The sequence below is a fragment of the Esox lucius genome, chromosome 11 (assembly GCF_011004845.1).
Source record: "Esox lucius isolate fEsoLuc1 chromosome 11, fEsoLuc1.pri, whole genome shotgun sequence".
Classification (NCBI taxonomy): domain Eukaryota; kingdom Metazoa; phylum Chordata; class Actinopteri; order Esociformes; family Esocidae; genus Esox; species Esox lucius.
The window spans coordinates 32,393,531-32,417,377 of record NC_047579.1 but is presented as its reverse complement, the minus strand read 5'-3'; the positions used below and the strand labels follow the sequence as shown (position 1 = coordinate 32,417,377).

The 23,847-nt window shown below is 39.7% G+C and overlaps 1 protein-coding gene and 1 long non-coding RNA gene across 2 annotated transcripts; one reads left to right on the top strand and one right to left on the bottom strand.

Annotated features, from left to right (window-relative positions):
• The first annotated feature begins 1,446 nt into the window (after positions 1-1,446).
• On the top strand, positions 1,447-19,855 carry luc7l3 (LUC7-like 3 pre-mRNA splicing factor). Its single transcript, XM_010893885.4, is given in 11 exon segments — positions 1,447-1,692; positions 3,618-3,724; positions 3,843-3,985; positions 4,420-4,500; positions 4,669-4,773; positions 4,941-5,102; positions 5,464-5,625; positions 5,627-5,686; positions 5,688-5,803; positions 16,928-17,121; positions 17,267-19,855. Coding segments are annotated over 11 exon segments (1,365 nt in total). The 5' UTR covers positions 1,447-1,669; the 3' UTR covers positions 17,479-19,855.
• Positions 9,141-10,552, bottom strand: LOC117595257. Its single transcript, XR_004576438.1, has 3 exons — positions 10,471-10,552; positions 9,582-9,662; positions 9,141-9,180 (listed from the first exon to the last, which is right to left on the bottom strand). It is a non-coding gene; the product is annotated as an uncharacterized LOC117595257 (long non-coding RNA).
• Positions 19,856-23,847: the final 3,992 nt, after the last annotated feature.

The window sequence follows — 23,847 nt, the reverse complement described above, 5'->3', positions numbered from 1 at the left end:
ACTTTTTTGTTGTATCGCTTTAGCACTCATTTCACAAGAATATGTAGACATTTATTTTAATATTTCTCTCATTTCTACTTTTCGCTAAATTGCTTGCTTGGAGAGTTTACCCTTCTGCACTAAGTAGGCCTAGGTGTTAAAACACTAAAGGGGGATGTCTTGATCTTTCCGATATGAATTGCACGTGTTGTGCTAATAAGTGAAATGTAATTATTGTTATTATTAAACAGAAAATCCACCTCTAAGCATAATTTGGTTTGTGTTTTAAGTCTTCTGGAGTTTTACGAGAACGTTTTTTAGAAATAATTATGCCCCACCGCAATAGGTTTTACATGCAGATGGTGAGTTCACCTATATGGTGTCATTGGATCATTTATCCTGATGTTTGTTAACAATTTAAACAATGTAAATATGATCGTATAATGAACGACAGCTACTAGTTGGCCATTATATTGTGCACGTAGAAAATATATAGTTGACATTACGCAAGAATAATTATTGCCCAGGATTCAAACCAATAACATTCCAGCTCCATGTCCAGTTCTTTGATAATCTCTACAAAACCATTTATATTTTACAGATTCATAGTTCACATTTCACATCTCCTCGAGACACTAACCATTAAAAGGGGTAGCAGGGTCTCCAGTAATTGTGAATTCCCCCACCTAATTATCCAATGTACAAATAAAAATTATTAATCCATGTAAATGCATTAGTATTTTTTTAGAACATTAAAAAAACATCCATGGGAACATGTTGGAACATTGGTGAAACTTTCATGGATTCCTTCACCAAAATAAATGTTGCGGAACGTTCAGAGAATTTGATTTGTCTACAGTGGTAGCCATCTAGCATTAGATTGCATACACCATCAGTGAGGAAAGTTTCAACACATGGTATAACTAAAACTAAGTGGCAACAAATGTTTAAAAGATAAAAAATTCTTCCATATTTTTTATGTGATGCTAGTATATGTGGCAGCTAGTATATTCCCTTTCCCCAAAAATTCCTCCTATTGTGATGTCAACATAATTTAAATGTATCACACTTCCATAGGCCAGGGGGACCACACTGCCGATTATAATATTGCCGACTGTGATAACAGGAATTCCAAGTCCCGGCAGGAAAATTAACTTGTAACCTTGGAAATTGTTTTTTGAGCTTGCATGGATAGGGATGCCAAGTTATATGCATTTGTTGGTGTCTCATTTTGGGATTTACATGTAAAGATTAATAAATAAAAGATTATTATTATTTTTTTTTCCAAATATTTTTTAACAAGGTACTATCAAAACATGTTCTTCTATTTTTGGGTGTATATTGAATATAGGAGGGTGGGATTGGGGGACCGCAGAGATTATGGGGGACCGTGCCTAGAGTGGACAAAAGGACATCCCAACAGATGGGGGCGTAATTTTCTCATTCAGCAGTTTCAAATTGTTTTTCCAGTGAGATACACGGTGGGTAGCGACTGTTGCTGCGAACCGCTGCCATTTTGATCTAAAACAGGATCTATATTTCTTTGGTGAAATAATAACTATATAATTTTAACTTGGAGATAAAGGAGGTTTTAGCTTCCAGTTTTGAGGCAAAATGCTTTCTGCAGCCCAGTTACTCGATGAGTTGATGGGCCGGGATAGAAACTTGGCCCCGGACGAAAAACGATGTAATGTACGCTGGGACCACGAGACTGTAAGTTAACCACTTTGTTAGCTTTCTTTAGCTTGCTCGTCTGGAAACAATTCCATCGAATCATGCTAGCTACTGTTTACATTTAGTTATTTTAAACCACAGCTTGAACAAATAACACGTGATGTATTACCCTTATCTAGGTAGTAGTGTGCATTAGAATTCAAGCTGAATGGTAACTAGTCAACCTTACTAATAAGTAAACGCGACTGCTATCTATGCTAGGTTTGGGCCGAGCATGGCTAGATATCGTTTACGACGTAGCCTGTAACTGCAAATGCCCAAGTGGAGGACAGTATTTTGCTCTCCAGGTCAAACCCCTGACTCATTCTACTAAACTGTTTTTAACACAAAACCCAGCCAAAACTGTGACTTTGTTTACGTAGCTACCTAGAACCTTGTCTACTTTGTATAGTATTATTATTTGGCCTATTTTGTTTCTTAGCGTGTACAGTAACTCACACAGTCAGCAGCAGTAGGGCAGGTTACTTTAACTGGGCTCGCTTTCTGAAGCAAGTTTGTAAACAATAATAATACATATCAAAAGGTCAATATTGACAGGTGTATTGTTACAATTGTTTGGTTCACAGATGTACAAGGGAAACATTAGCTAGTACTGTTTGTTACGCTATTATTATATACAATATTTGGCAGAGATTGTAGGTATAATTAGCTAATCATGGTGTTTGCCTTGAGTCACAGTAACCTCTAACGATTAGAGTTTGGCATTATTACCATACCTAAGGTCACTAGCATGCGACTTTGTCACCTAGCTGGTACATGCTTCCGGTCTTGAAACAGTGTCCACATTTGTTCTTTACTTAAGAGTCGTTTTCATTTCTTAAAAAATATACAAGAGTCCGATAGCCCACAGGATGAACAAATCATAAATATCGGCTCGTCATTTGGAACCACATGGTACAGGCCGATTTGTGAAACATCAAATCACGGTGTTCTGTTTTCAGAAGTAGATTATGCTACTGCTAGCGTGCGCTATATTTTGTAGATTAGAGCCGTTTCAGAATGTTGCTTCGTTAAGATGTGCGGGGTGAACTGGGGTTTTGCACAAAGTGTTTGTTTACTAGCTTGTGCATGGAATCTCCTTTGATATGTTTGTGCCAGTTCTGCTTCGCTGGCTTCTCATTGAAATCGACGGCTTTCGAGCTATTTTTGTTTTGTTACATAAATATTTGCTTATACATATGTGGCAAGGTCTCCCAACCTCTCCTTGGGCTTCCCCAGATATTTCCGAATTTTGTTCCAACAGGCACTCCTGAATCAAGTCCAAGGATTGATGATGTGCCAATTTGTGGGTTAGGGTAAAAACAAAACTGAAATGTTTGGGCAGGCCTGATGAGAGGTTTGGGAACACTGTTCTGTGGTTTCAGGAAAAAAAACCCTGGAGATTCTGATTTTGGAAAGTTTGTGAAGTGACTTTCACCTTTGGACATTAACAAGGCACCATATATATTAGATTACTTTGGAGATATGAATATATTGCTTAAAAGGTGTAATAGGTAATGTTGCATTTTTGAGATAGAGCCCAATTAACTCCCTATAGGAGTGCATTCAGAATTGCATATAAAGCACCACACTGTCTATTGACAATGTGTGGGTAAGGCAAACAGTGGACGTTAATAAGATTCCAGAGAAAGTTCCTATTTCCCAAAGTTGTTTCTGTCAACTACATTTTTTAAATTTTAGTTTAATTGCAAACCAAGCTACATAGATAATAAACAATAAAACCAACACCTGAATAGAATGGATACTATTAAACACAAAACATAGAAGGGACAGAAAAATCTCAAGACAAATAGAAACAAAACAAACCAATGGAAGATGTCATCAAGTGTGGCTTGTGGATTTCCCAATGATAAGTCTGTTGGCTTCGTAATATGGCTTCTTATCTGTAATCCTTTCCCTTGCAGACCTGTAAATACTATCTCTGTGGATTTTGTCCTGCTGAGTTATTCACAAACACCCGGTCTGATTTGGGGCCCTGTGAAAAAATCCATGATGAAAACCTTAGGAAAATGTATGTATATCTTTTTTTCCCTTCCATTGCTGTATGTATTACATAATTAGTTATCCCACATTGTGTATAATATACAATAATGGGTTTACATGGCACGTTTCATCCCTATACACTCCAGGTATGAAAGAGCTCCCGTTCATGAAGGAAGGCTATGAGAGGGACTTCTTGCGCTACCTGCAATCTCTCCTTGCTGAGGTGGAGAGGAGGATCCGTAGAGGCCATGCCCGCCTGGCCTTGTCGCAGGCCCAGCAGGCCGCAGGAGTAAGAATACATACTCTTCTAGTGCCCATGGCCTCTCTGAGAGGATCAAATTCGCAATGTATCACTAGATAATTATGACTGACTGAACGGTTTTTGATCTGTAGTGATTTGTAATCTCTCTGTTAGCAGTCACCTGCAGTATTTTTGACTCTTTCGAACACAAGCGTTAAGTTTGGCGTCGGTGGCTGGAGTTCCCTTGTCCCCTTTTGCCATTGTTTTGAATTCATTGCCCAGGCATATTGACTACTTGGTAGTAGAATTTGAAATAATTCTAGCAGGGGATATTTTGGATCTCAAAGCAAGTTCCACTCTGTTATAGTACAAAGAAAATAAAGCACAAAACTTGACCAGGACACTTATGCTAACCTTTCTACACAGTTGTCCTGTTCATCTATGCTTTTGGCTTACGCTGTCTGGGTGATGTGTTTTTGCAGCAGGGGCCTGGTGGACCTGTGGGGAAGAATGAGGAAAAAGCTCAGGTCCTGACAGAGAAGATCGAGGACCTGGTCATGCAGGTGAGGGGCCTGTGTTTATCTAAACAGAACATTCTACATTAGAGCACAATCGCATGGATCCTGCATGTCATTAATCTATCTTGTGTAGCCCTTTGTTCGAGTCCACGATGTACGTTAGACTACGTTTTGTTTTCTCTGTTAATGACGTTGTCTATGCTGCCTGTTTAGATTGAGGAGCTGGGCTCTGAGGGAAGAGTGGAGGAGGCCCAGGGGATGATGAAACTTGTGGAACAGCTGAAGGATGAGAGAGAGCTGCTCAGCTCTACCCCGTCGGTGAGTGTCTCCCAGTTTCCTTTCACTAGATTATACATCCTTCATCTCGAGATGAAGATCAACTGACTTTTTTGATTAATTCAGTTCCCTTCTACACCTAGTAATGAATAACTTTTGGTCCGAGGTGCTAGACTTGTAAAACAGTAACCAATATTGATTAATTTTAGACAATTGAGAGCTTTGCTGCCCAGGAAAAGCAGATGGAAGTTTGTGAGGTGTGTGGGGCGTTCCTTATCGTGGGCGATGCGCAGTCCCGGGTGGATGACCACCTGATGGGCAAGCAGCACATGGGCTACGCCAAGATCAAGTCTACGGTGGAGGAGCTCAAGGTAAATACTCAGCTTTAAGGGACCGTTCACCCCAGGCCCATTGATGATACTGCAGTAAAGTCACCGCCTCTGTTAGCTGCGTCATTTCGAGACCAGTGTTTGAGTTCTGCTATGCAGCTTAGCCCCCGGGTTCCGTGGATGGTGGTGCAGTTGACCAGCATCCTCCAGGTCAATGGGGGGGGGGGGGGGGGGGTAAAAGCGTGAACATAATTCCACATTTGTTTTGCTATATGCCTACATTTCCAGATATGATCATGTGCAAAAAAAAATTTTTTATTTCCTTTTGCTGTTTTAAACGATCAATCCCTTTTGGTTGCAGTGAATTAAAGTAATGGTATGGTTTAAAATGTTTTCTATTTAGGAGAAACTACGTCGGCGATCAGAAGATCCTGTTGGAGAGGACAAAGGCGAGTTGGAAAGAAAGGACCGGGAGCGTGAGAGGGAAGAGAGGGAGATGAAGCGCAAGCTGGAAGAGGAGGAGAAGGAAAAAGAGAAGGAGAAAGAGCGGGAGAGAGAGAGGGAAAAAGGAGAGGGAGCGAGCGAAGGAGCGGGAGCGGGAGAGAGAAAGGGAGAAGAGAGGGAGAAAGGAGCCACTCAAACAGCCGCCACTCAAGCCGAGCGTCAGACCGCAAGAAGAGTCGTTCTCGTGAACGCCGGCGGTCCAGAAGCAAAGAGAGGGAAAGGGAGCGCAAACGCAGCAGGTACTGTACTCTGTTGTATTCCAGAAAAATGTTGGGAGTAAGCCTACACAGACCTCAGGAATGCAATAGCCTGCTTCCTTTCAAATCATACGCCTCATTATTATATACACTGGCATGTCATGAAGAAAATTGTGTTTTCAGGGGTCCATCCAAAAATAAATCGTGATTTAAATAAAAAATATAACCTGATTCACAGGAACAGACATCAAAACTCTTCCTGGGGAAAGACTGCTAGAAACTAGCATACTAAGGTGATTGACATCTCAATGACCGCCCAACCATTTATTGGTTTCCTACAATATAATTGAGCAGATCAAATGAGGATACCTAATAAGTTATAACCACAGGTGCACTTTGAAGATATATCCACATCGCAATGTTCTGCGCTAACAAGATGAGTAACAAAGAACAACATCGCTAGGCTAATTATGTCGGTCAACTTTTCATTCAGAAGTAATATTCCTAACGTTCTCTATATAACCATTAGGCTTTAAAATGCAGTACTTCTGTGTGAATATATTTCGGGATGTATGAACAGTTGAGCTCTGAATATGTAACAGTTTTCATGGGTCTACAGTTTTTGTCTTTGGCTACTGTTTCGTACTGATGCAGCTGTATTACTATTGGACAACTTCATCATTATAAAGCCAAAAGCACATCAAAGAAAGACTGGTAGCATTTTGAGTTGGTGTTTAAGCTACAACATTTCTAGGGTTAGGTTTTGGCTCATTTGAATGTTGTAATATTTTGTTTATTGGGCATGGCTTTGATTTCCACACCCACAGATGTGTTGACTGGACAAATTGGACTCTAGACCTTTTATCTTTAGCCTTATTCGACACCGGTCCAAAATCGGAACCAATCACCAAGGGCTATGACTGAGCCAAAAATGATGCCAGTCTGGATCAAATCTCTGCTGGAGTCTGGTTGCACACAACATTGCAGCGGAGTGAGAGATCAGAAAGGCAACATGCCAAATGATCCGCTCCAGCATTCAATAAATGAGCTCCCATCACCAACTGTGTGCATGTACCAGCAGGACAAAATATGATGCTGCAGGCGAGACGTGACATGGAATGTTGTCGTTAATGTTTACCAGTGGCGGAGCCAGGAATTCTTCATAGGGGTGGCCAGGCAGGGGCCAGTAGTTACTTTGGGGTGGCACAAAAAAACAATTTTGCAAACAAACACAGCACTTATCCAACCTTAAAATACTTTTTAAAGTATTGTATGTGCCCAAATCACAATGATGTATAATGTACAATAGCTTGCCTACAATGGCATTTTTTCATTAAAGTTTACCAAAATCCTGAGCATCATAATCTTACTCACCCTCAAGTTATTTAATAAAAATTCACTTTGAAAACAGAATACATGACTCCTAATGAAAAGTTTAAAAAGGACAAGAAATGATTTACTGAAGTGAATTTTATTTCAAGTGCAAACTATGAAAATTCAGCAAACTTACAAGCTGTTTCCAAATTACATGTCACTAGTTAAACTAGAACAAACAACCTACATTAGTTGGATTCTACGGTTATTGTGCTTTAAAGCAAAGTTGTTTACAAATTCATCAAAGTTCAGAGACTTGGCTCTCCTGGACTCCACACACAAGACACCTAGATTGCTCTGTCTCTCATCATTCATGGTTGAGCGCAGGTAACTCTTCACTAGTTTGAGAGTAGAGAAGCTGCGTTCACATGCAGCTGTACTCACAGGAATGGCAACAGCAATTTTGCACAATTTAAAGAGCTCGTGAAATACCTCTTTAAATGGCTCAATAAGTACAGTCAAATCTACAACACTAGTGGGCTTCTGTATGCCAGCTTTTCTCTCCAGAATTCTTTTCATTTGGTGAAGTTCATGTCTTAGGTCATCTGTGTTGCTTGAATAGATGGAGGCAAATGGAAAAAGTTCTTCTTCATGACAAAATGTTGCACTATTGGGGTTCAGAGCTTGGATTCCCATCATAATTTCACAGTTTGGTTTTGAGAATCGTCTGTTTAACTCACTCAGCATATTGTCAAGCACGGGGTAGAATATATTGGTCCGAAAAGTGTCTTTAGTACTTTCAGAACGGCCAGCTAATTGGGACATTGTGACATACCCATGGAGCTTTGAGCTCTGTTTAGTCTTTCTTTTTGGAGCTGGCGTGGTTTCAATGTTGCATTGTTCAGCAGTGTTTAAGACATCTTTCCAGAGTCCTTCAAAGTAGGATTCATCTCTGTAACACTGAAAACGATGCATAAGAGCTTCAATTAGGTCCAGGGCTGAACCCAAATCAAGAGAAGGTGATTGAAGAATATCAGAGAGACATCTTGTGTCACCAAATAGCTCAGTGAAAGTCACTAAAAGACCAATGAATTCCAGGTCCATTTGAGCAAGAAGTCCACGTGCATCAACGGTTCTATCTCCACTCTTTTCTTCAGATATTTCCTCTAGCAAACGAATTACAGCAGGTAATCGTTTAAGTACAGTATTGCAAGCCATATGTTGACAAGCCCACCTTGTGTCACTTAATTTTTGCAGCTCTCTGGGTGGACCATCATACATTTCTTTTTGTATGTCAAGCCATTTGATATGAACATAGGAGCCTGACATGAATGAATACAGTCTCTGCAAAATTGTAAAAAAACATTCAGCTTGGGGACTGCTTTCCCAGTGTCAACTAACACTAAATTAAGGCAATGGGCATTGCAATGTACATAAAATGCTTGCTTTGCCACCTCCTTAATACGAGACTGAACGCCAGAGTGCTTACCACTCATTACGGAGGCACCATCATAGGCTTGCCCAACTTGTGTATTTTGCGTTTTGAGGCCCCGCCAATTTCTTCTTAACAGTTGGGTCATGGTCGCCGATGAGATTTAATATTTCTAAAAAGTTTCCCTTGTTGTCAGCATCAGCTGTCTCCCTGTGACCCCTCTGGGATATATTCTGGGTTGCAGTTAACATCAAGACTTCTGCTACAGTTTTTATGTATGTTCGATTTTCCTCTATTTGCTTTTTGTGCTCTTTATTTAATATAGACATTAAAGATGAATCAGTCTTTTTTCTTCTTTCAAATTCCTTCCAAGCCATCATTGCATTTATGTGTGCCTCAGACTTTGCATGTCCAGCAAATCCACCATCTCTGAATGTGGCCTTTTTCCAATTCTTATATCCCACAACAGATGTAAAGACTGAATGTGTATTTAGAAGGCCAAAGTTTCTACAAGCGAAACAGTACACTGAGTCCTGGCACTGGGAGTATTCTATCCGTGGGTGTAAATTGTACCATGAGGCTTGAAAGTGTCTTCGTCTGTCACCCTGGAGAGTCCTGGGAAAGACTTTAAGGTGTGGCTGGACTGGACCACCAGCTCTTGATGTGGAAATGTCTAGAACAAGAAATAAATGGTGACAGAACAATAATTAGCTATATGAATTATTTTACACATTAGAGAAAAAAAAGGACTTTTTACTGTTTTTCCCCCATCATTTACACCTAACATTTGACTGAGGTTCTTTAATAAACCTGAAAATAAGACTAATTTCATTTCAAACACTTTATCCCCAAGGGGCAATTAACAAAGCCACGTAGAGTCACACAAACAATATAAGTTACTTAAAGACATCATACATTAATAAATAACACAATGCGCTCGGAATACATATTAATTATAATCCACTACAAGTGGATACCTGAAAAACAACTAGTCCATACCATATATAAGAATACGTTATTTATTCTTATATATGGTATGGACTAGTTGTTTTTCACTTCTCTTCATTCTCATACCTGGAGGTCCTATTGGGTCAGTGTGGTTAGTTGGCTCCTCTTCATTCTCAAAGTCTGTCTCCTGAACTGTCTGAGAAAGTGCTAGAAAACAAAAAATCAATCTCAGTTTATTTTCAGACGCTTTAAACAGTTTAATATTATAGCTTTCTATATAATTTGTATTTAAACATATACCAGTAAAGTAGTCAAGTGTGTGAGTGGAGGTATACCTAACATTTCTCTTGGGCTTGTGCTCTCTGGAAATTCTTCTCCCTCACTCTCTGGGTCAGTCTGTTCTTTCTCTCTTTCATCCTGCCTATTATTCTCCTGTGTCTTAGAGTCATTTGACTGCTTCTTGCTACTCTTCCTGAAGAAGGATGCTATATCTGCTGCCTTTCTCTTCATTTTCCACACATTTCACTGACTGACTGACATAAATACAAATCATACAAAACCTATCAACATTAACATGTTTGAAAAACAGCTAAAAAATTAGGATTATTTTTGAGCAAAGATTAGAGTTTTTTTTGTAGGTACCTAATTTTACCTTGACTTCACATCTACAACTGCTTCATGCGCGTGACGACGCAAATATGATGCGAGTTATTCACATCCATCTAACGTTAGCGTGTTTACATAGAAAAGTAATGTTACTGTATATAAAATCGACTTAGAAGCTAGTAATTATATTGGTATGTTGAATCACATTAAATGTTTCATGATTAAAACATACATTTATATATTCAGAGATAAAATAAACATAGTTGAGCATCCGAGTCAGCTAATATGAAGCTAGCTAAGTTAACTGCTCCCTACGTTACCTGTTTGTTACACAGGACAATGATAAAACTTCAGACACAAATAGTTGAACGGAACTAAAATAATAATTTTTCTGACTTTAATAACTCACCTGAAAAGATGTGTTTGTGTGCTCAAACACGAGTTGAACCAGGCACAAAAGCGAAGCTTCACTCCTCGTCTCTCTGAGTCCTCGACTTTTTACAAATGCTGGAAAGAAACGCGCTACGGAAACTCTCGCGATAGTGCATGTGCCTGTTAGTGACAAGTGATTCAACTGTCGCGATAGTTTCGCAGTCCGAACGTAATCGTTTTGCCATGATCGATCAAGGTCATTTTTATCAAAATCTAAGAAATTATTATTATTTATAATAGATCGTAATTACGATTGGGGTGGCCAGTGGGGTGACCGTGATTATTTCCACGGTGGCCATGGCTACCCCTGGCCACCCCCTAGCTCCGCCCCTGATGTTTACACCGATATTTCTATCAGATGACTGTTGATTACTGTTAATATTTTTTTATACCACACTAAATTCAAGTTAGTGTCTGCGTGACAAGGTCATTACAAATCTGACTAATCGGTGGAAGATTGGATGAAATTATAGAACTTAAAGTTAAAATGAGAACTGGCTATTGGTTACTAATCTGAATGTAGTTGGAAGGGCATAAATTGCGATTTTGTATTCTTAATTATCATAGTCTTGGCTAGTTTTAGCTAGCTGTGGAATTTCGGTGCATGTCTGTGGCTTTAATGTATTTAACTCACGTGCACATTGGTCGCTAGAGCTACTGAGAGGCACGCTGCCATTCATTTCAAATGAGAACCAGCATATCACGTTGACAGTGGGCGGAGATACTGTAGACAAACACTCTCCCAGCGCCAGTTAAGAGTGCCAGTTGAGAGTTGAGATATGTCCAACTTTATGCTGATTTCCAGCGAGAGGGCAGTGACGAAGTTCGTTGACTCCCAATGGAAGGTCAGCTGTTTTCTGCATCTTGAACTCCCTTCTCTTTTTACTCGTTGGCTAAAACAAGAAAACAGGCAAACCTTATTCAGCTGGCCCACAATAAAATGTTTATCGCGGCTGCCCTCTTGAGAATCGTACCTGGGTTGGCCACGTGAAAGGCATTGTCGTTACCCACTATGCTACTTCACGTTATATTGTTTTCACTCATTAACATCAAGCCAAGTTTGAATATTTTGTTAGACACCATTAACTAGCGTTAAACTGAGTAACGTTTCTTATTAAGTTTACCTCCACCACAAATGGCATTTATGAACTTTATGGCTTTTGCCACTGGCTGTTTTAACAGCTTATTAGCCATTCGTGAATGACTGATACAATAACTATTATATCAATATAAGTGATGATAACTGACTTCTCCGTCAAGTGAAAAGACAAGAGAATCGTGTAGCCAGTGAAGTGTTTGTCTATTCTGAACAAATCCGTAATTCGAAAAGACATAATTCGAAAATCCACCAGAAATAGTTGCAATACAGTAAACAGTTTCATTTTAGGCTTCCCATAACGTTTCTACTCAAGGTTGTAGCCAGTGAACAAATCCCCTTTTGCCACTGACTGTTTTAACAGCTAATTAGCCAGTTGTGAATGACATAAATACAGTATCAATTAGAGATGTTCAGATACCATTTTTTACCAATTCCGATACACGTCCTGTGGGTATCGGCCGATACCGAGTACCGATACCAGTGTGTTAAAAAAAAAGAGATCATACTACTCCTGCATGACTGTGATATGATTATCATTGTGGTAAGGCCTGGCTCAGGTTAAACCCTTTGTAAAACATGAATGAATACAGCAAATGGAAGATTTTTTTTTTTTTTTAAATAGAACCGTATAAAACAGTTGTGAAAAAGCAACTTAAATATAGGAATAATTATTTAAAAATAATAAAGTGCAGCCACAATATTGTAAAAGAAAGGCTTTAAAATGTCTGAACAGAACAGTATAAAACAGTAGTGCAACAGCAACTAAATATAGGAATAATTATTTAAGAAAAACAAGTGCAGCCACAATTTTGTAAAATAAAAAAGGCATTTAAATAGAACAGTATAAAACAGTCGAACAGCAACTTTAATGATTCCTTTAAAAAAAAAAATAAGTGCAGCCATTATGTACTAAAATAAAAAGGCATTTAAATCTTTAAATAGTGCAGTATTTAACAATAGTGCAACACCAGCCTATAAAGTAAAAATAAAAAAATACAAATCAAAAGAGCAGCAGCTACACAATAAACAATACTTTAAAACAAGTAGGCTACACATCGCAGTAGCATTTTAGCAATTTAGTATTGCTCATAATTTCAAGAGCAAAGGCAGATTCTTCTTCAAGAAGATAAGTATTTCTGCCCTCTCTCCTCCTAGCCTGTTCCTTCTTGCATCAACAATGCTGTATGCTGCACTGAACAGTCTCTCACTGTCAACACTGGTACAAGGAGCACAGAGAAACTTTGCAGCAGTGGCAGCCAGGGTCGGAAAACGAATTTGGTTGACTCCCCAGTACTGGAATGGGCTGTCTGAGCGTGGGACCGTTTGCTCTGTCAAATATGTCTGTATTTGAACTTGTGTGCTTGTGCTACTTGCCCCACGTTCCTCATCATGCTCCTGCAGGATTTCCTCAAACAGGCATTTCAAGCTGCTCTTTCTGCTATCTGGCTGTGCTTCCATACGTGGAGCTTTGTGGGGGTTTTCTGGCACTGTCTCTGCTCCCTCAGGTGTGGTCCTGCTCAGTATCGCCTCCATCTTCTCCACCTCTCAGGTCAGAGCATCCTTGGCATGCTTACTGTTGTCTGCTCCTGCGAAGTATATAAAAACAATGACAAATAATAAATAAATGTCTTAATGTTTTTAGTGGTAAAATATTAATGCAATAGTAATCAATAATAATGCAATATGTAATTTCAAAATGTTGTTTATAATATAGACTTTGAATAAAAAAAATATTAGACATACCTGTCTTTGAATCTTGGGTCTAAAAGAGTGGCAACTGTATACAAGGGCTCGTTCTCGATGGTCTTGAATCTTTTCTGGACAGCCTCAAGAAGGGTTGTTTTCATGGTTTTTATACCTGTGTCCCCCTCGTTCTCCTGAGCAAGCACTGCTAGCATAATACCCTGCTGCTAGAAGAACGGTAATAAAGACTTGAATGGCCATCACAACGATAACTGACTTTTGTCAAGTGAAAAGACTAGAGAATCGTGAAGCCTGCGAAGTGTTTGTCTATCCTGAACAAATCCTAATATCCACCAGAACCGTTTTATTTTAGGCTTCCTATTACGTAGCTACGTAAGGAAGTGAATTGTTCTGGATGCTCTGTTTATAGATAAGTTACCCACATTATTATAAAAATCAAAAGTCTTTACTGTTGTGAAGAAAAACATATTTTACTCCTTACATGATTACATGTGGTATTCCGGTCACATTTTGTTTGGAATTTGTAGCCTTTCTGTAAGGATATTGATTTGTATTTGCCTACACTACAAAATAAATGCTTCTTAAGGCCAGGCACTACCCTCTGATAGGTTTATTTTTTTGCCTTTACTCTGATCAGGCGGAAACATTACCAGTTGCAATTATTCAGAAATGCTTAAGGATATTTTTGTATTCTAAGTTTTATTTATTTAAATACTAAAATATGCAAAAATCCTTAAATATTCACTAATTTGCATATTATGAGAGAGAGAAATTGAACACATTACTTCAAACTATAATGTTTTTTGTTTTCCTATTGTGATGAGACACCCAATGGTCAGACTTTTACAGAACAGTTTATCAAAATATTGTTATTTCATGAAATTATTTAAAAAATAATATATATGTATGACAGAGAGACACTTAAAATTTAAATGACACAAGATATTCAACAATTATTTGTATATTTGATAAAATTATGGAAGTTATGGATAATTATGGAAATCTAAATTTTTAACTGGTGTCTGGCTTTAAGCCAGACACCAGTTAAAATATTTTTTTTCGATTTTATGTTTCTAATTGTAAATTAAATTTGCCACATTTAACAACAAATAATTCTTAGTTTGATATCAATTCCCACTCATCACATCCTACAGTGACGATGTGAGTCATATATCCAGGTCAGTAGAGCCGCATTGTTGTAAAACTTGTTTTATGAATCAGACATTGTTTCCCAATAAAAACTGTACAAACCTTATTAACCTCACTCTCCAAATTTAATAGAAATATGTTATTTAGTACTTTAGCTAGTTTGCTCTTTGAGCAAGCTAACATTACATCCCCTGGCCTTTCTGGTGGGACACTGCATCATCAAGCCTGCCAAACTCACATTGCTAACATAAATAGAACCCTTGACATGCTAGCTAGTCACCTCTTGTAGGTAATATTACATCCACTGCCCTTTCTGACTGGATGGGAGACATTGTGGCTAATGTAATCAGAAAATGTGTTGCCGTGCCAGAATCTGATGCCTCCGTGAATGAATGCTTCTTCAATCTGTGACTTGCTGTTGTGAAACGCTAGCTCTGTTTTTATGTAGCTGCAGACAGTTATTACTTCAGTGTAGTATTTCCACTTTGTGGGTCCTTTGAATTTGTTTCTGTGACTACCAGTACCTTACTGAACATTCTGTCTTTGCTGCCATTTGCTGTTATTCCCATTTCAGTAGTTTAATAAAAAAGTGCCTTTTAAAAGGCAAGTCAACTGGCATTAATGTCAGTAAAGCACAAAAATGCCTTGGAAAAAGTAAATCTCATGTCAGTGTTGATGTAGGCTAGCTGGTACACATACGCAATCAAATTTGTATAATCTACTTTTTCTTTGCTTTCTTAGTTTTTTTTGGAATGCTTATTTTTGTAGAGCCCCTTGCACTCCACTGCTGCTTGAACATGTTCAGAAAAATACCAGCTACTGGGAGGTAGATTTTCTTCATATGACGCAGTGACTAATAGATGACCACAATGGTAGTTTTATCCATTGTAGTGTGTTGCATCTGTGTTCTGATAGACAGCCTTCTTAATATTTGTGGAATGTTTGTTGTAATGGCCTCAAGTTTTCAGCTGCTCAGAATATGAGACCACCATACTATGGAGCCAAATTTCTTAGTCAATACATTTGAGCTAAATTTGGCTTCATACCATACCTGTCGAATTTGTTGAGGGTTCAGAAGAGTGTGAAGTAAAGAGTGAAGCATGAATGTGTTTAATATGTGCAGAATGTGATGATTCTTATTTATATAGCCCATCTGATTATATAGTTCAGATTATATAGTTTCTCAACACTGCTCCTGGGCGCCCCCCTGGCCTGCATGTTTTAGATCTCTCCCTGCTCTGTCACACCTGATTCAAATGATCAGCTCATTATCTAGTCCTTCATGAGCTACATCAGGTGTGTGAGGGCAGGGAGAGATCTAAAACATGCATGGCAGGGGGGTGTCCAGGAGCAGGGTTGAGAGACACTGATATAGATAAGAGATTTTCAGCTAGTGTCTCATGGGAGATTTTGAATGGATTGCAGGTGTCTTAGTAAATATTTATTTTTAAAAGGGTAATCCAATCCCAGAACCACACGATGCATGTCAGTTTGGTGAAGGCTTAGGTTCAGTCAGCGGGTAAAAGTTCTGTCTGTGAAATCAAACTGTCATGCAGTCAATCTTTGTAAGTATGTAGTTATTTTGCTGGCCACGACACATCATTCAATTTTTAATAATGTTTTTAAAACAATTACCTGCCCTCCAGATTGTCAAATCAGGGAATACATGAAATGAAAATACTTGTGTAGGACACATCCATCTGTCTAAACCGCCATGACACAATTTAGCTTGAACTGCCTCAGAACGCTGCACCATCCGGTTTATTGATTTTGGTAGACTACCATGACGTGTAGATATGTTTTCTAATTACGTAGCCGGTTATTTATGAATGAACCTACTATCCTGCCTAGAGCGCCGTGCATTGTGGGGTTTCTAGTCAACATGACTTTTTTTTGGTTTAAAAAAAAACTGAAAGCATGTACCAAATCCTGATTTAAAAAGTTGTTATATATATTTCATATCAAAGGTTTGTTTGTCGCTTTTATAAATCTGAAATCAACTTCATTCATGGGATATTTGTTGCTTTAATCCCTGTGTGCTGTATAGCAGTGGTTCTGAACCCTTTTACGTACACCACACAATCTGCTCTGTTCATCTCTGGTCCGGCGGCCATCTGGGTCCCAAGGACTGGAATTTGGACTACAGTCGTTTGGAACAAAGACTGGTCTTGTTCCTTAGTCACACTTTCATTTCTGTGTCTTTTCCAGCTTTGTTCCAGCACCGTTTGTGGAGCTTAACCAGCTCTGCTTGTCAATTTAATGTCAATGTTTAAATTTTTACAAACCTCAGTAGTTGAATGTCCACTGCTCTGTTCTTCTGTGTTTTGTGGAATAACTGGTGTCCTGTGTTTTATGGAATAACTGGTGTCCTGTGTTTTGTGGAATAACTGGTTTCTTGTCCTGTGTTTTGTGGAATAACTGGTTTCTTGTGTCCTGTGTTTTGTGTAATAACTGGTTTCTTGTGTCCTGTGTTTTGTTCCAGAAGCAGGGACAGGGAGAGAGAGAGGGAGAGGGAGAGGCGGCGCAGTCGGGAACGCTCCGACAGAAAACGGCGCTCCCGGAGCCGGGAAAGGAAGAGGTCCCGCAGCTCGGAACGCTCAGAGCGCAAGTCTCACCGCCACCGGAGCCGCAGTCGAGACAAGGAGAGGGAGAAGGATAGGACGTCCAGAGACAAAGGTGAGATGGCAGATGACTTTGGACAAGATGGCACCTTCAAAAAACAGTTAGGATCATCTCAACTTTGCTTGTTCTAGCTTCAAGTTGATGTCTTGTAGAAGTCCTTGTCTGGTTTGTGACTTGGTGTTTAATACCTCCCTCCCAGAGCGTAAGGAGCCAGAGGAGAGGAGGAGCAGCTCCAAGATAGACAAAACGTCAGATGATGACAAGTCCTCCACTGCCGTGGTCAAGGCTGAGCCCATGGGGACTGAGGGGTCCAAGGCCCCTGTCTCCGCTCTGGGCCTGGCACTGCTGGCCAAGGTCAATGGGGCCGCGCAAGACGACCTCTATTCTGAAGGTGACACTCAGTCCAATTAAAACTGATCTGATAGGACCTCAGATCAGGCTCAGGTAAGTGCGCCCGCCCCCGCCACCCTGGCTCTCAAAACACACACCCCTTTTCTTCCTTTCCAGTCTTCCCTGTCCCACCTCCTTCACCTTCTCCCCTTCCCCCTCGCTCCGTTTACTTTCAGTTCTATTGCCTTTGATTTGTATGTTGTATCTTTATCCTGTTGTTTTCGATATAGTGCATCGTAAGTATGCACTGAAGATGGAACTAGGCCGATGATGAGTGAGAAGAAGGTAGAAACAGAGGTGACAAAGCCAAGAGGGAAAGGCCAGTGTAGCCCTGAAAAACATACCTGGAGGTACCCCTCATTTTGTATCGGTTATACATGCATACCATCATATTGTCTTTTGGACAAAAGAATCTCTTCCAAATTTGACTCCAAGTATTTTTTTGTTCCTGTATTACCTAAACTTCAACTGTTATTTTTATTTTTTTTATTCTTCAGAGATAGTGGCAGAAACCATGTCTTACCTTTTTGATTTGTTTATTTCCAGAGCGCATATTGAATATATGAAATAGATTTTGTCCATATGTGGACACATTCATACAAATACAATTTTCAAGCTACGGAAACGGATCCACATTTATCTGACTTACTGAATGCACTTTGAAATCCTATATATATATTTTTTTTTTGTACAAATTTTTCTCCCACTGCCATGGATATTGTGTTCTATATACAGCTGTCTTTGATATGCCTTGCATTGTATTGTAACACAGTGTATGGGGCAGCATTGGGGTGATGATGGAAGGGTAGGGGTTAATGAATGATTGCAGCTGACCTTCATACCTCACACAGCGTTGGTGTTGAGTGAGTGAGCGACCTCATGAAAGAAAAAGGCAAATTAATAAACCACTCAAGGATCAAACTGTCAAACTATACAGGTACTCACCCAGGTACTCCTTTCTCTACCCACATCCATTTCTACTGAATGCTGTTGCCTGTGAGCGTGCTACTTGTCGTGACAGGAGCTTGATGTGTATTGTTTCTGTTTGTCATTAGTTTCTTTTCAAGTAGAGTCGCTTTTAAAAGAGAAAAGGGTTGTTTTTTTGTGCAGTATTATCAGGAAGTGATGATAAATGGTACAGGTCAACCTTTTTGATATCCCTCAGCTGCCTAGTTTAATTAGATTTGATACTTAAACCTGCCTTTCAAGATGTTTTTGAAATGATAAAATGTTTCACATCGCTATCACATTACCATTTAAAAGGTTTGTTTTCAATTCACTCTATGGCAAAGGGCATATCAAGTGGGTTAAATTATGTAAAACGGTGAAAACTTTAAAGCAGGGTTTTCTTTGCCTCCTTTGCTCCAGACTTAGCGTGAACAGCACAGTGTGCCCGTCATCATCCACTAACATAAAAGAGTGGTTTTAGAAATGGCTACCAAAGGCCAGGATGTTCTCTGTCCCAAAAGTAAATTCTTTCCAACGTTTTCTAGTTTGTTTCTATTTTTCCACCTCATTAGCACTGTCCCACAGTTCTGAGTTTATAGAGGGATTTCTGTGAGTGACAAGCCAATCCGTCTGTATGTATAGTTGATGATGGCAGCGTGTGGCTGTTACGAGCTGTGAAACCAGGATCTTTGCTAATGTATCACTTCTCTGGCCATTTGTGCACCTCAGGGGACGCTGGCAAATCTGGAGGAGGATGATAATGAGAAAGATGAAGATTACCTGCCACCCCACCCCGAAACCTGTCTCTGCACTGCTTAACACAAGGTGAACCACAGATGTAGTGGCTTATACAAAAACAAAACCTAAATCACAACAAGACTAAATCTGTGTGTCAAAGTGGCCTCTGTTGTCCCTCTTGTTGTTTTTTGTTTGTTTGGAAGATATTTTTTAGAGCAGGACCAGATCAATTGCATTCAGGTTTACATTGTATTTCTTTCCTTGATTGTTTCTGATATGGATGAACCTACGTAATAGTGGCAGAGGTAGAACAGTACATGAAGGCTTTTATCTATATACATTATCTTCTGTTTTTCTTGCATTTCTAGGGACATAAATAAAAATACTTATGGCTTGTAATTGTTGGTATGTCAGGTTTCAACTTAATTTTGATCTGTTTTTTTTTTGGTGGGGGGGGGTGTAAGTTAGAGAATAAACACTGTTAGCCAGGAGATATTCTCTTGCTCTCTCTCTCGCTCTCTTCCTCTCCTACCTACCTGATCTCCCACCCACTGACTAGCCTCTTACTTTAAAATACATTCAGAAATCCGTTGAAATCTCAATCACATTTCTCTAAGGCAAATTTACCCTTTTCTGTTATTTGTTTGGGGAGATTCTGATTTTTAAAACCTGTATTTGTCTTGATGAATAAAAAGATACAACTTCAATTGTCTATCAGTTTCTTTGACTCAGTCTTGTTTTAGTGTGTGCTTATCTAAGATCAGATTTTGAATGAATTCTTGGACAGCACCTATACTCTGAGGTGCATTGTATGTATTGAACCTGGTCATCAGAATCCACTTCAGAGCATTATCTGCATGGGTAGCCACCCCCAACCTCTCTCATTCCTTCAGAAGGAGAATTAAAGGGGTCTGCAATGGACATACCGTGGTAGGTCTTCAGACCACTTAACTCGCTTTTTTATGTTAGACTTCATTTATTAATTTTTATTTTGTTGCTGTGTAGCTACACACTAACACAATGATAAGGTGTGATGTTTGTGTCAATACATGGAGAATAAAAAAAGAAAAAGTGATCTTATTTGCACACATTTACAAGTCCATTTGCTGTGACGCTAAACAATTTGGCTCTGAGATTCTGGTCTGATCTTTGATCAGACATGGTTTAGAAAGGAACATAAACAGTGGGGAGAACAGGTATTTGATACACTGCCGATTTTGCAGGTTTTGCTACTTACAAAGCACGTAGAAGTCTGTTTTTATCATAGGTACATTTCAACTGTGAGAGACGGAATCTAAAACAAAAATCCAGAAAATCAATTTTAATTATGAATTTGCATTTTATTGCATGACATAAGTATTTGATCACCTACCAACCAGTAAGAATTATGCCTCTCACAGACCTGTTAGTTTTTCTTTAAGAAGCCCTCCTGTTCTCCACTCATTACCTGTATTAACTGCACCTGTTTGAACTCGTTACCTGTATAAAAGACACCTGTCCACACACTCAATCAAACAGACGCCAACCTCTCCACAATGGCCAAGACCAGAGAGCTGTGTAAGGACACCAGGGACAAAATCGTAGACCTGCACAAGGCTGGGATGGGCTACAGGACAATAGGCAAGCAGCTTGGTGAGAAGGCAACAACTGTTGGTGCAATTATTAGAAAATGGAAGAAGTTCAAGATGACGGTCAATCTCCCTCGGTCTGGGGCTCCATGCAAGATCTCACCTCATGGGGCATCAATGATCATGAGGAAGGTGAGGGATCAGCCCAGAACTACACGGCAGGACCTGGTCAAGGACCTGGTCAATGACCTGAAGAGAGCTGGGATCTGCGTTTGTTATTTTCCTCCACACATTTAGTCAGGCTTTTCCTTTAATTTGTCACCCTTCGGTTTATCCACTGCAGATAGTGCTTATGGTTGTGACAAGAAAGTATGTCTCCCAGGTTATTGCAGTTCATCTACCGCCAAGACCAGAATGCTTGCCCTGGACCCAACCTCTACAGGGGCTGGAGAAAATATCAGAAACACCAAACAAAACATTCCTATCAAAGACCTAATCAGGACCAGGTGCACCATATGGTGTAAACACCTTGTGATGTTCAAATATTTCAGGAGGATACTGCCCCATACATGCTGCCAAACAAAGTCAATACTGGTTGTATGAATACCATGATGACATCAAATGTCCTCCCCAACCCCCTTCCCATAGAGCCTTTAAGGGACGTTCTGGAGCGCAAATTAGATTTCCACCTCCTTCATCCCTAAAAAGCTGGAGGATTAAAATATAAGATCATGTTCACAATGATATTTTAAAATGTATATGGCCATGTATTACATTTCCATATGGGTACTGTCATTCCAGAACCAGATGGAGGATCCTGGGACAAGCCCTTGAAAATGTCACATTTTTATGTTGTTAAATGGCCAAACTCCTGATCAAATCATTTTTCGTTTCATGTTATAACACAAAATCAAGATGCATACTGGCAGTGTTGGCAATTCATAAAAACCAGGTACCACTCTTCAAATACCACTCATGAAGAATAATGGTACATGAGATATTTCAGGTTTTAATTTTCCATAAAATGTCATACCTATCTTCGTCATGGGTTATTGTGTGTAGATTGGCAGATCTCTATACAAAGTATCATACAATATAATGCAGAGAACGTGGAGTCTGAATACCTCCCACAGCCACTTTCTACAGTATACATTTTCTCCACTTAATCTTATTTAGACAATAAAATATCAGACTACAGAAATGGCCCACAGTCACTAATTGGATTGATCAAGCGCCAGGTCAGTCAGTGGCTGTGTTATGAAGTTTACCCAAACGCATTTCATTGCTAAGCCATCTTGGCTGCCAGCCACTTGCAATCCTCTTGATTTTCATTAATCAAATGTGTTTCCCCTCTCTTTCATTGTCACATCACAACCTTTACAACATCATCTACATTTCTCTGGATGAGACCATCTGCTAATTTACTAAAATGTAAATGTATGATATTTTTATAAATGAGGGAGTTGCTCTGATAAATTAGGGAGTTTTTGATACAGGTGCCGTACAACCTATCTGAATCTTGCCTCATACAGATATATCCCAATTATACACTGCTCAAGAAATTTGGGAACACGTAATCATCACAGCACAACACCACTTAATTAAACTTCAGGGATCTCAAACGTGCGGTTCATGCAAGACGACCAAAGACTTTGCATGACCTGGAGGCATTTTGCCAAGACAAATGGGCAGCTATACCACCTGCAAGAATACAGGGCTTCAGACAACTAATACCAAAGACTGCACACTATCATTGATTCTAAAGGAGGCAATACACAGTATTAAGAACAAAGGGTATGCAGACTTTTCTTTGTTTCCATGTTTTGTTTCATGATTGTGCCATTCTGTTATGACCTACAGTTGAATGTGAATCCTCTCCTGGGGACCCCCCCCCAGCCATTCCATCTATTTGATGTATCCCAGAGCTAGCACACCTGAATCAACTTATTCACTAATTAACAAGCCCTTATCTGTTGAACCAGGTGAGATAGTTCAGGGCTAAAACTAAACTGTGAGATGGCAGGGGGGTCCCCAGGAGAGGGTTGAAGACCTATGCCATAATGTAAAAGTGTGTTTTGCCTGCTCACTCATGTTTTCTTTACAAATAGTACATATATTACCAATTCTCCAAGGGAATGCAAACTTTTGAGCACAACTGTACCAGGATGAAATCCTCAGACCCATCGTCAGACCTTACGCTGGTGCAGTGGGCCCTGGGTTCCTCCTGGTGCAGGACAATGCCCGGCTTCATGTGGCCAGAGTGTGGAGGCAGTTCCTGGATGACAAAGGCACTGACTGGCCCTCGCATTCCCCAAACCTGAATCCAATAGAGAACCACTAGGACGCCACCAAATAGCGCCACAGACTGTCCAGGAGCTCACTGATGCCCTGATCCAGGTCTGGGTGGAGATTCCCCTGCTACTGAGTCACATTATGAGTTGGAACAGCCTGTGATTTCAATGTTTACTTAGATTTTTGAGTTTGAATCCAGCCCTCAATCGATTGGTGATTTGGTTTTCCATTGACCGTTGTTACATCATTCTGTTCTCAAAGAAGTACACAATGTACAGTAAAGATTTTGATGTTCAATATATTTCCTTGGAGACCTGATCTGTGATTTAAGTGCTCCCTTAATTTTTTTCAGCACAGTTTTACATTGACAGTGAATGTTTTACCAGACCATTTGATAGATGTTTTCTTGTCCAAGTCTGACCTAATCTAGTCCAATGTGAAGTTTTATGGCTTTTCCGTTTCAGGGCTGACCTTTTCAAGCCAGCAGGCACCCGGGTAGAGAGAATGCAGCAGGCGTTGATGATTCTTTCCAAATCTCATAAGTGCAGTGTAATTAATAACTGTGGGAGTCAGTCTATAGATGAGGATTGTGATTGCTTCCCATGGCTGCTCCAAGTCTGAGCACCAGTGACCGCTGTCTGGAGCCCAGCCAACTGCCTCTCCTGTCAGGGAGTGAATCACTCAGTGGAGTGTATTCATGGAGGCCAAGGGAAGCCAACAGGAACAAAAGCGTAATAATACATCTTTCTTTAATTTAGATTAAACGTTTTCATAATTCTTTTTCAATTTCACAAGCAGCTAAATCTCTACTGGAGATAATTTGATGGTGCGGAAAAGTGCCTCT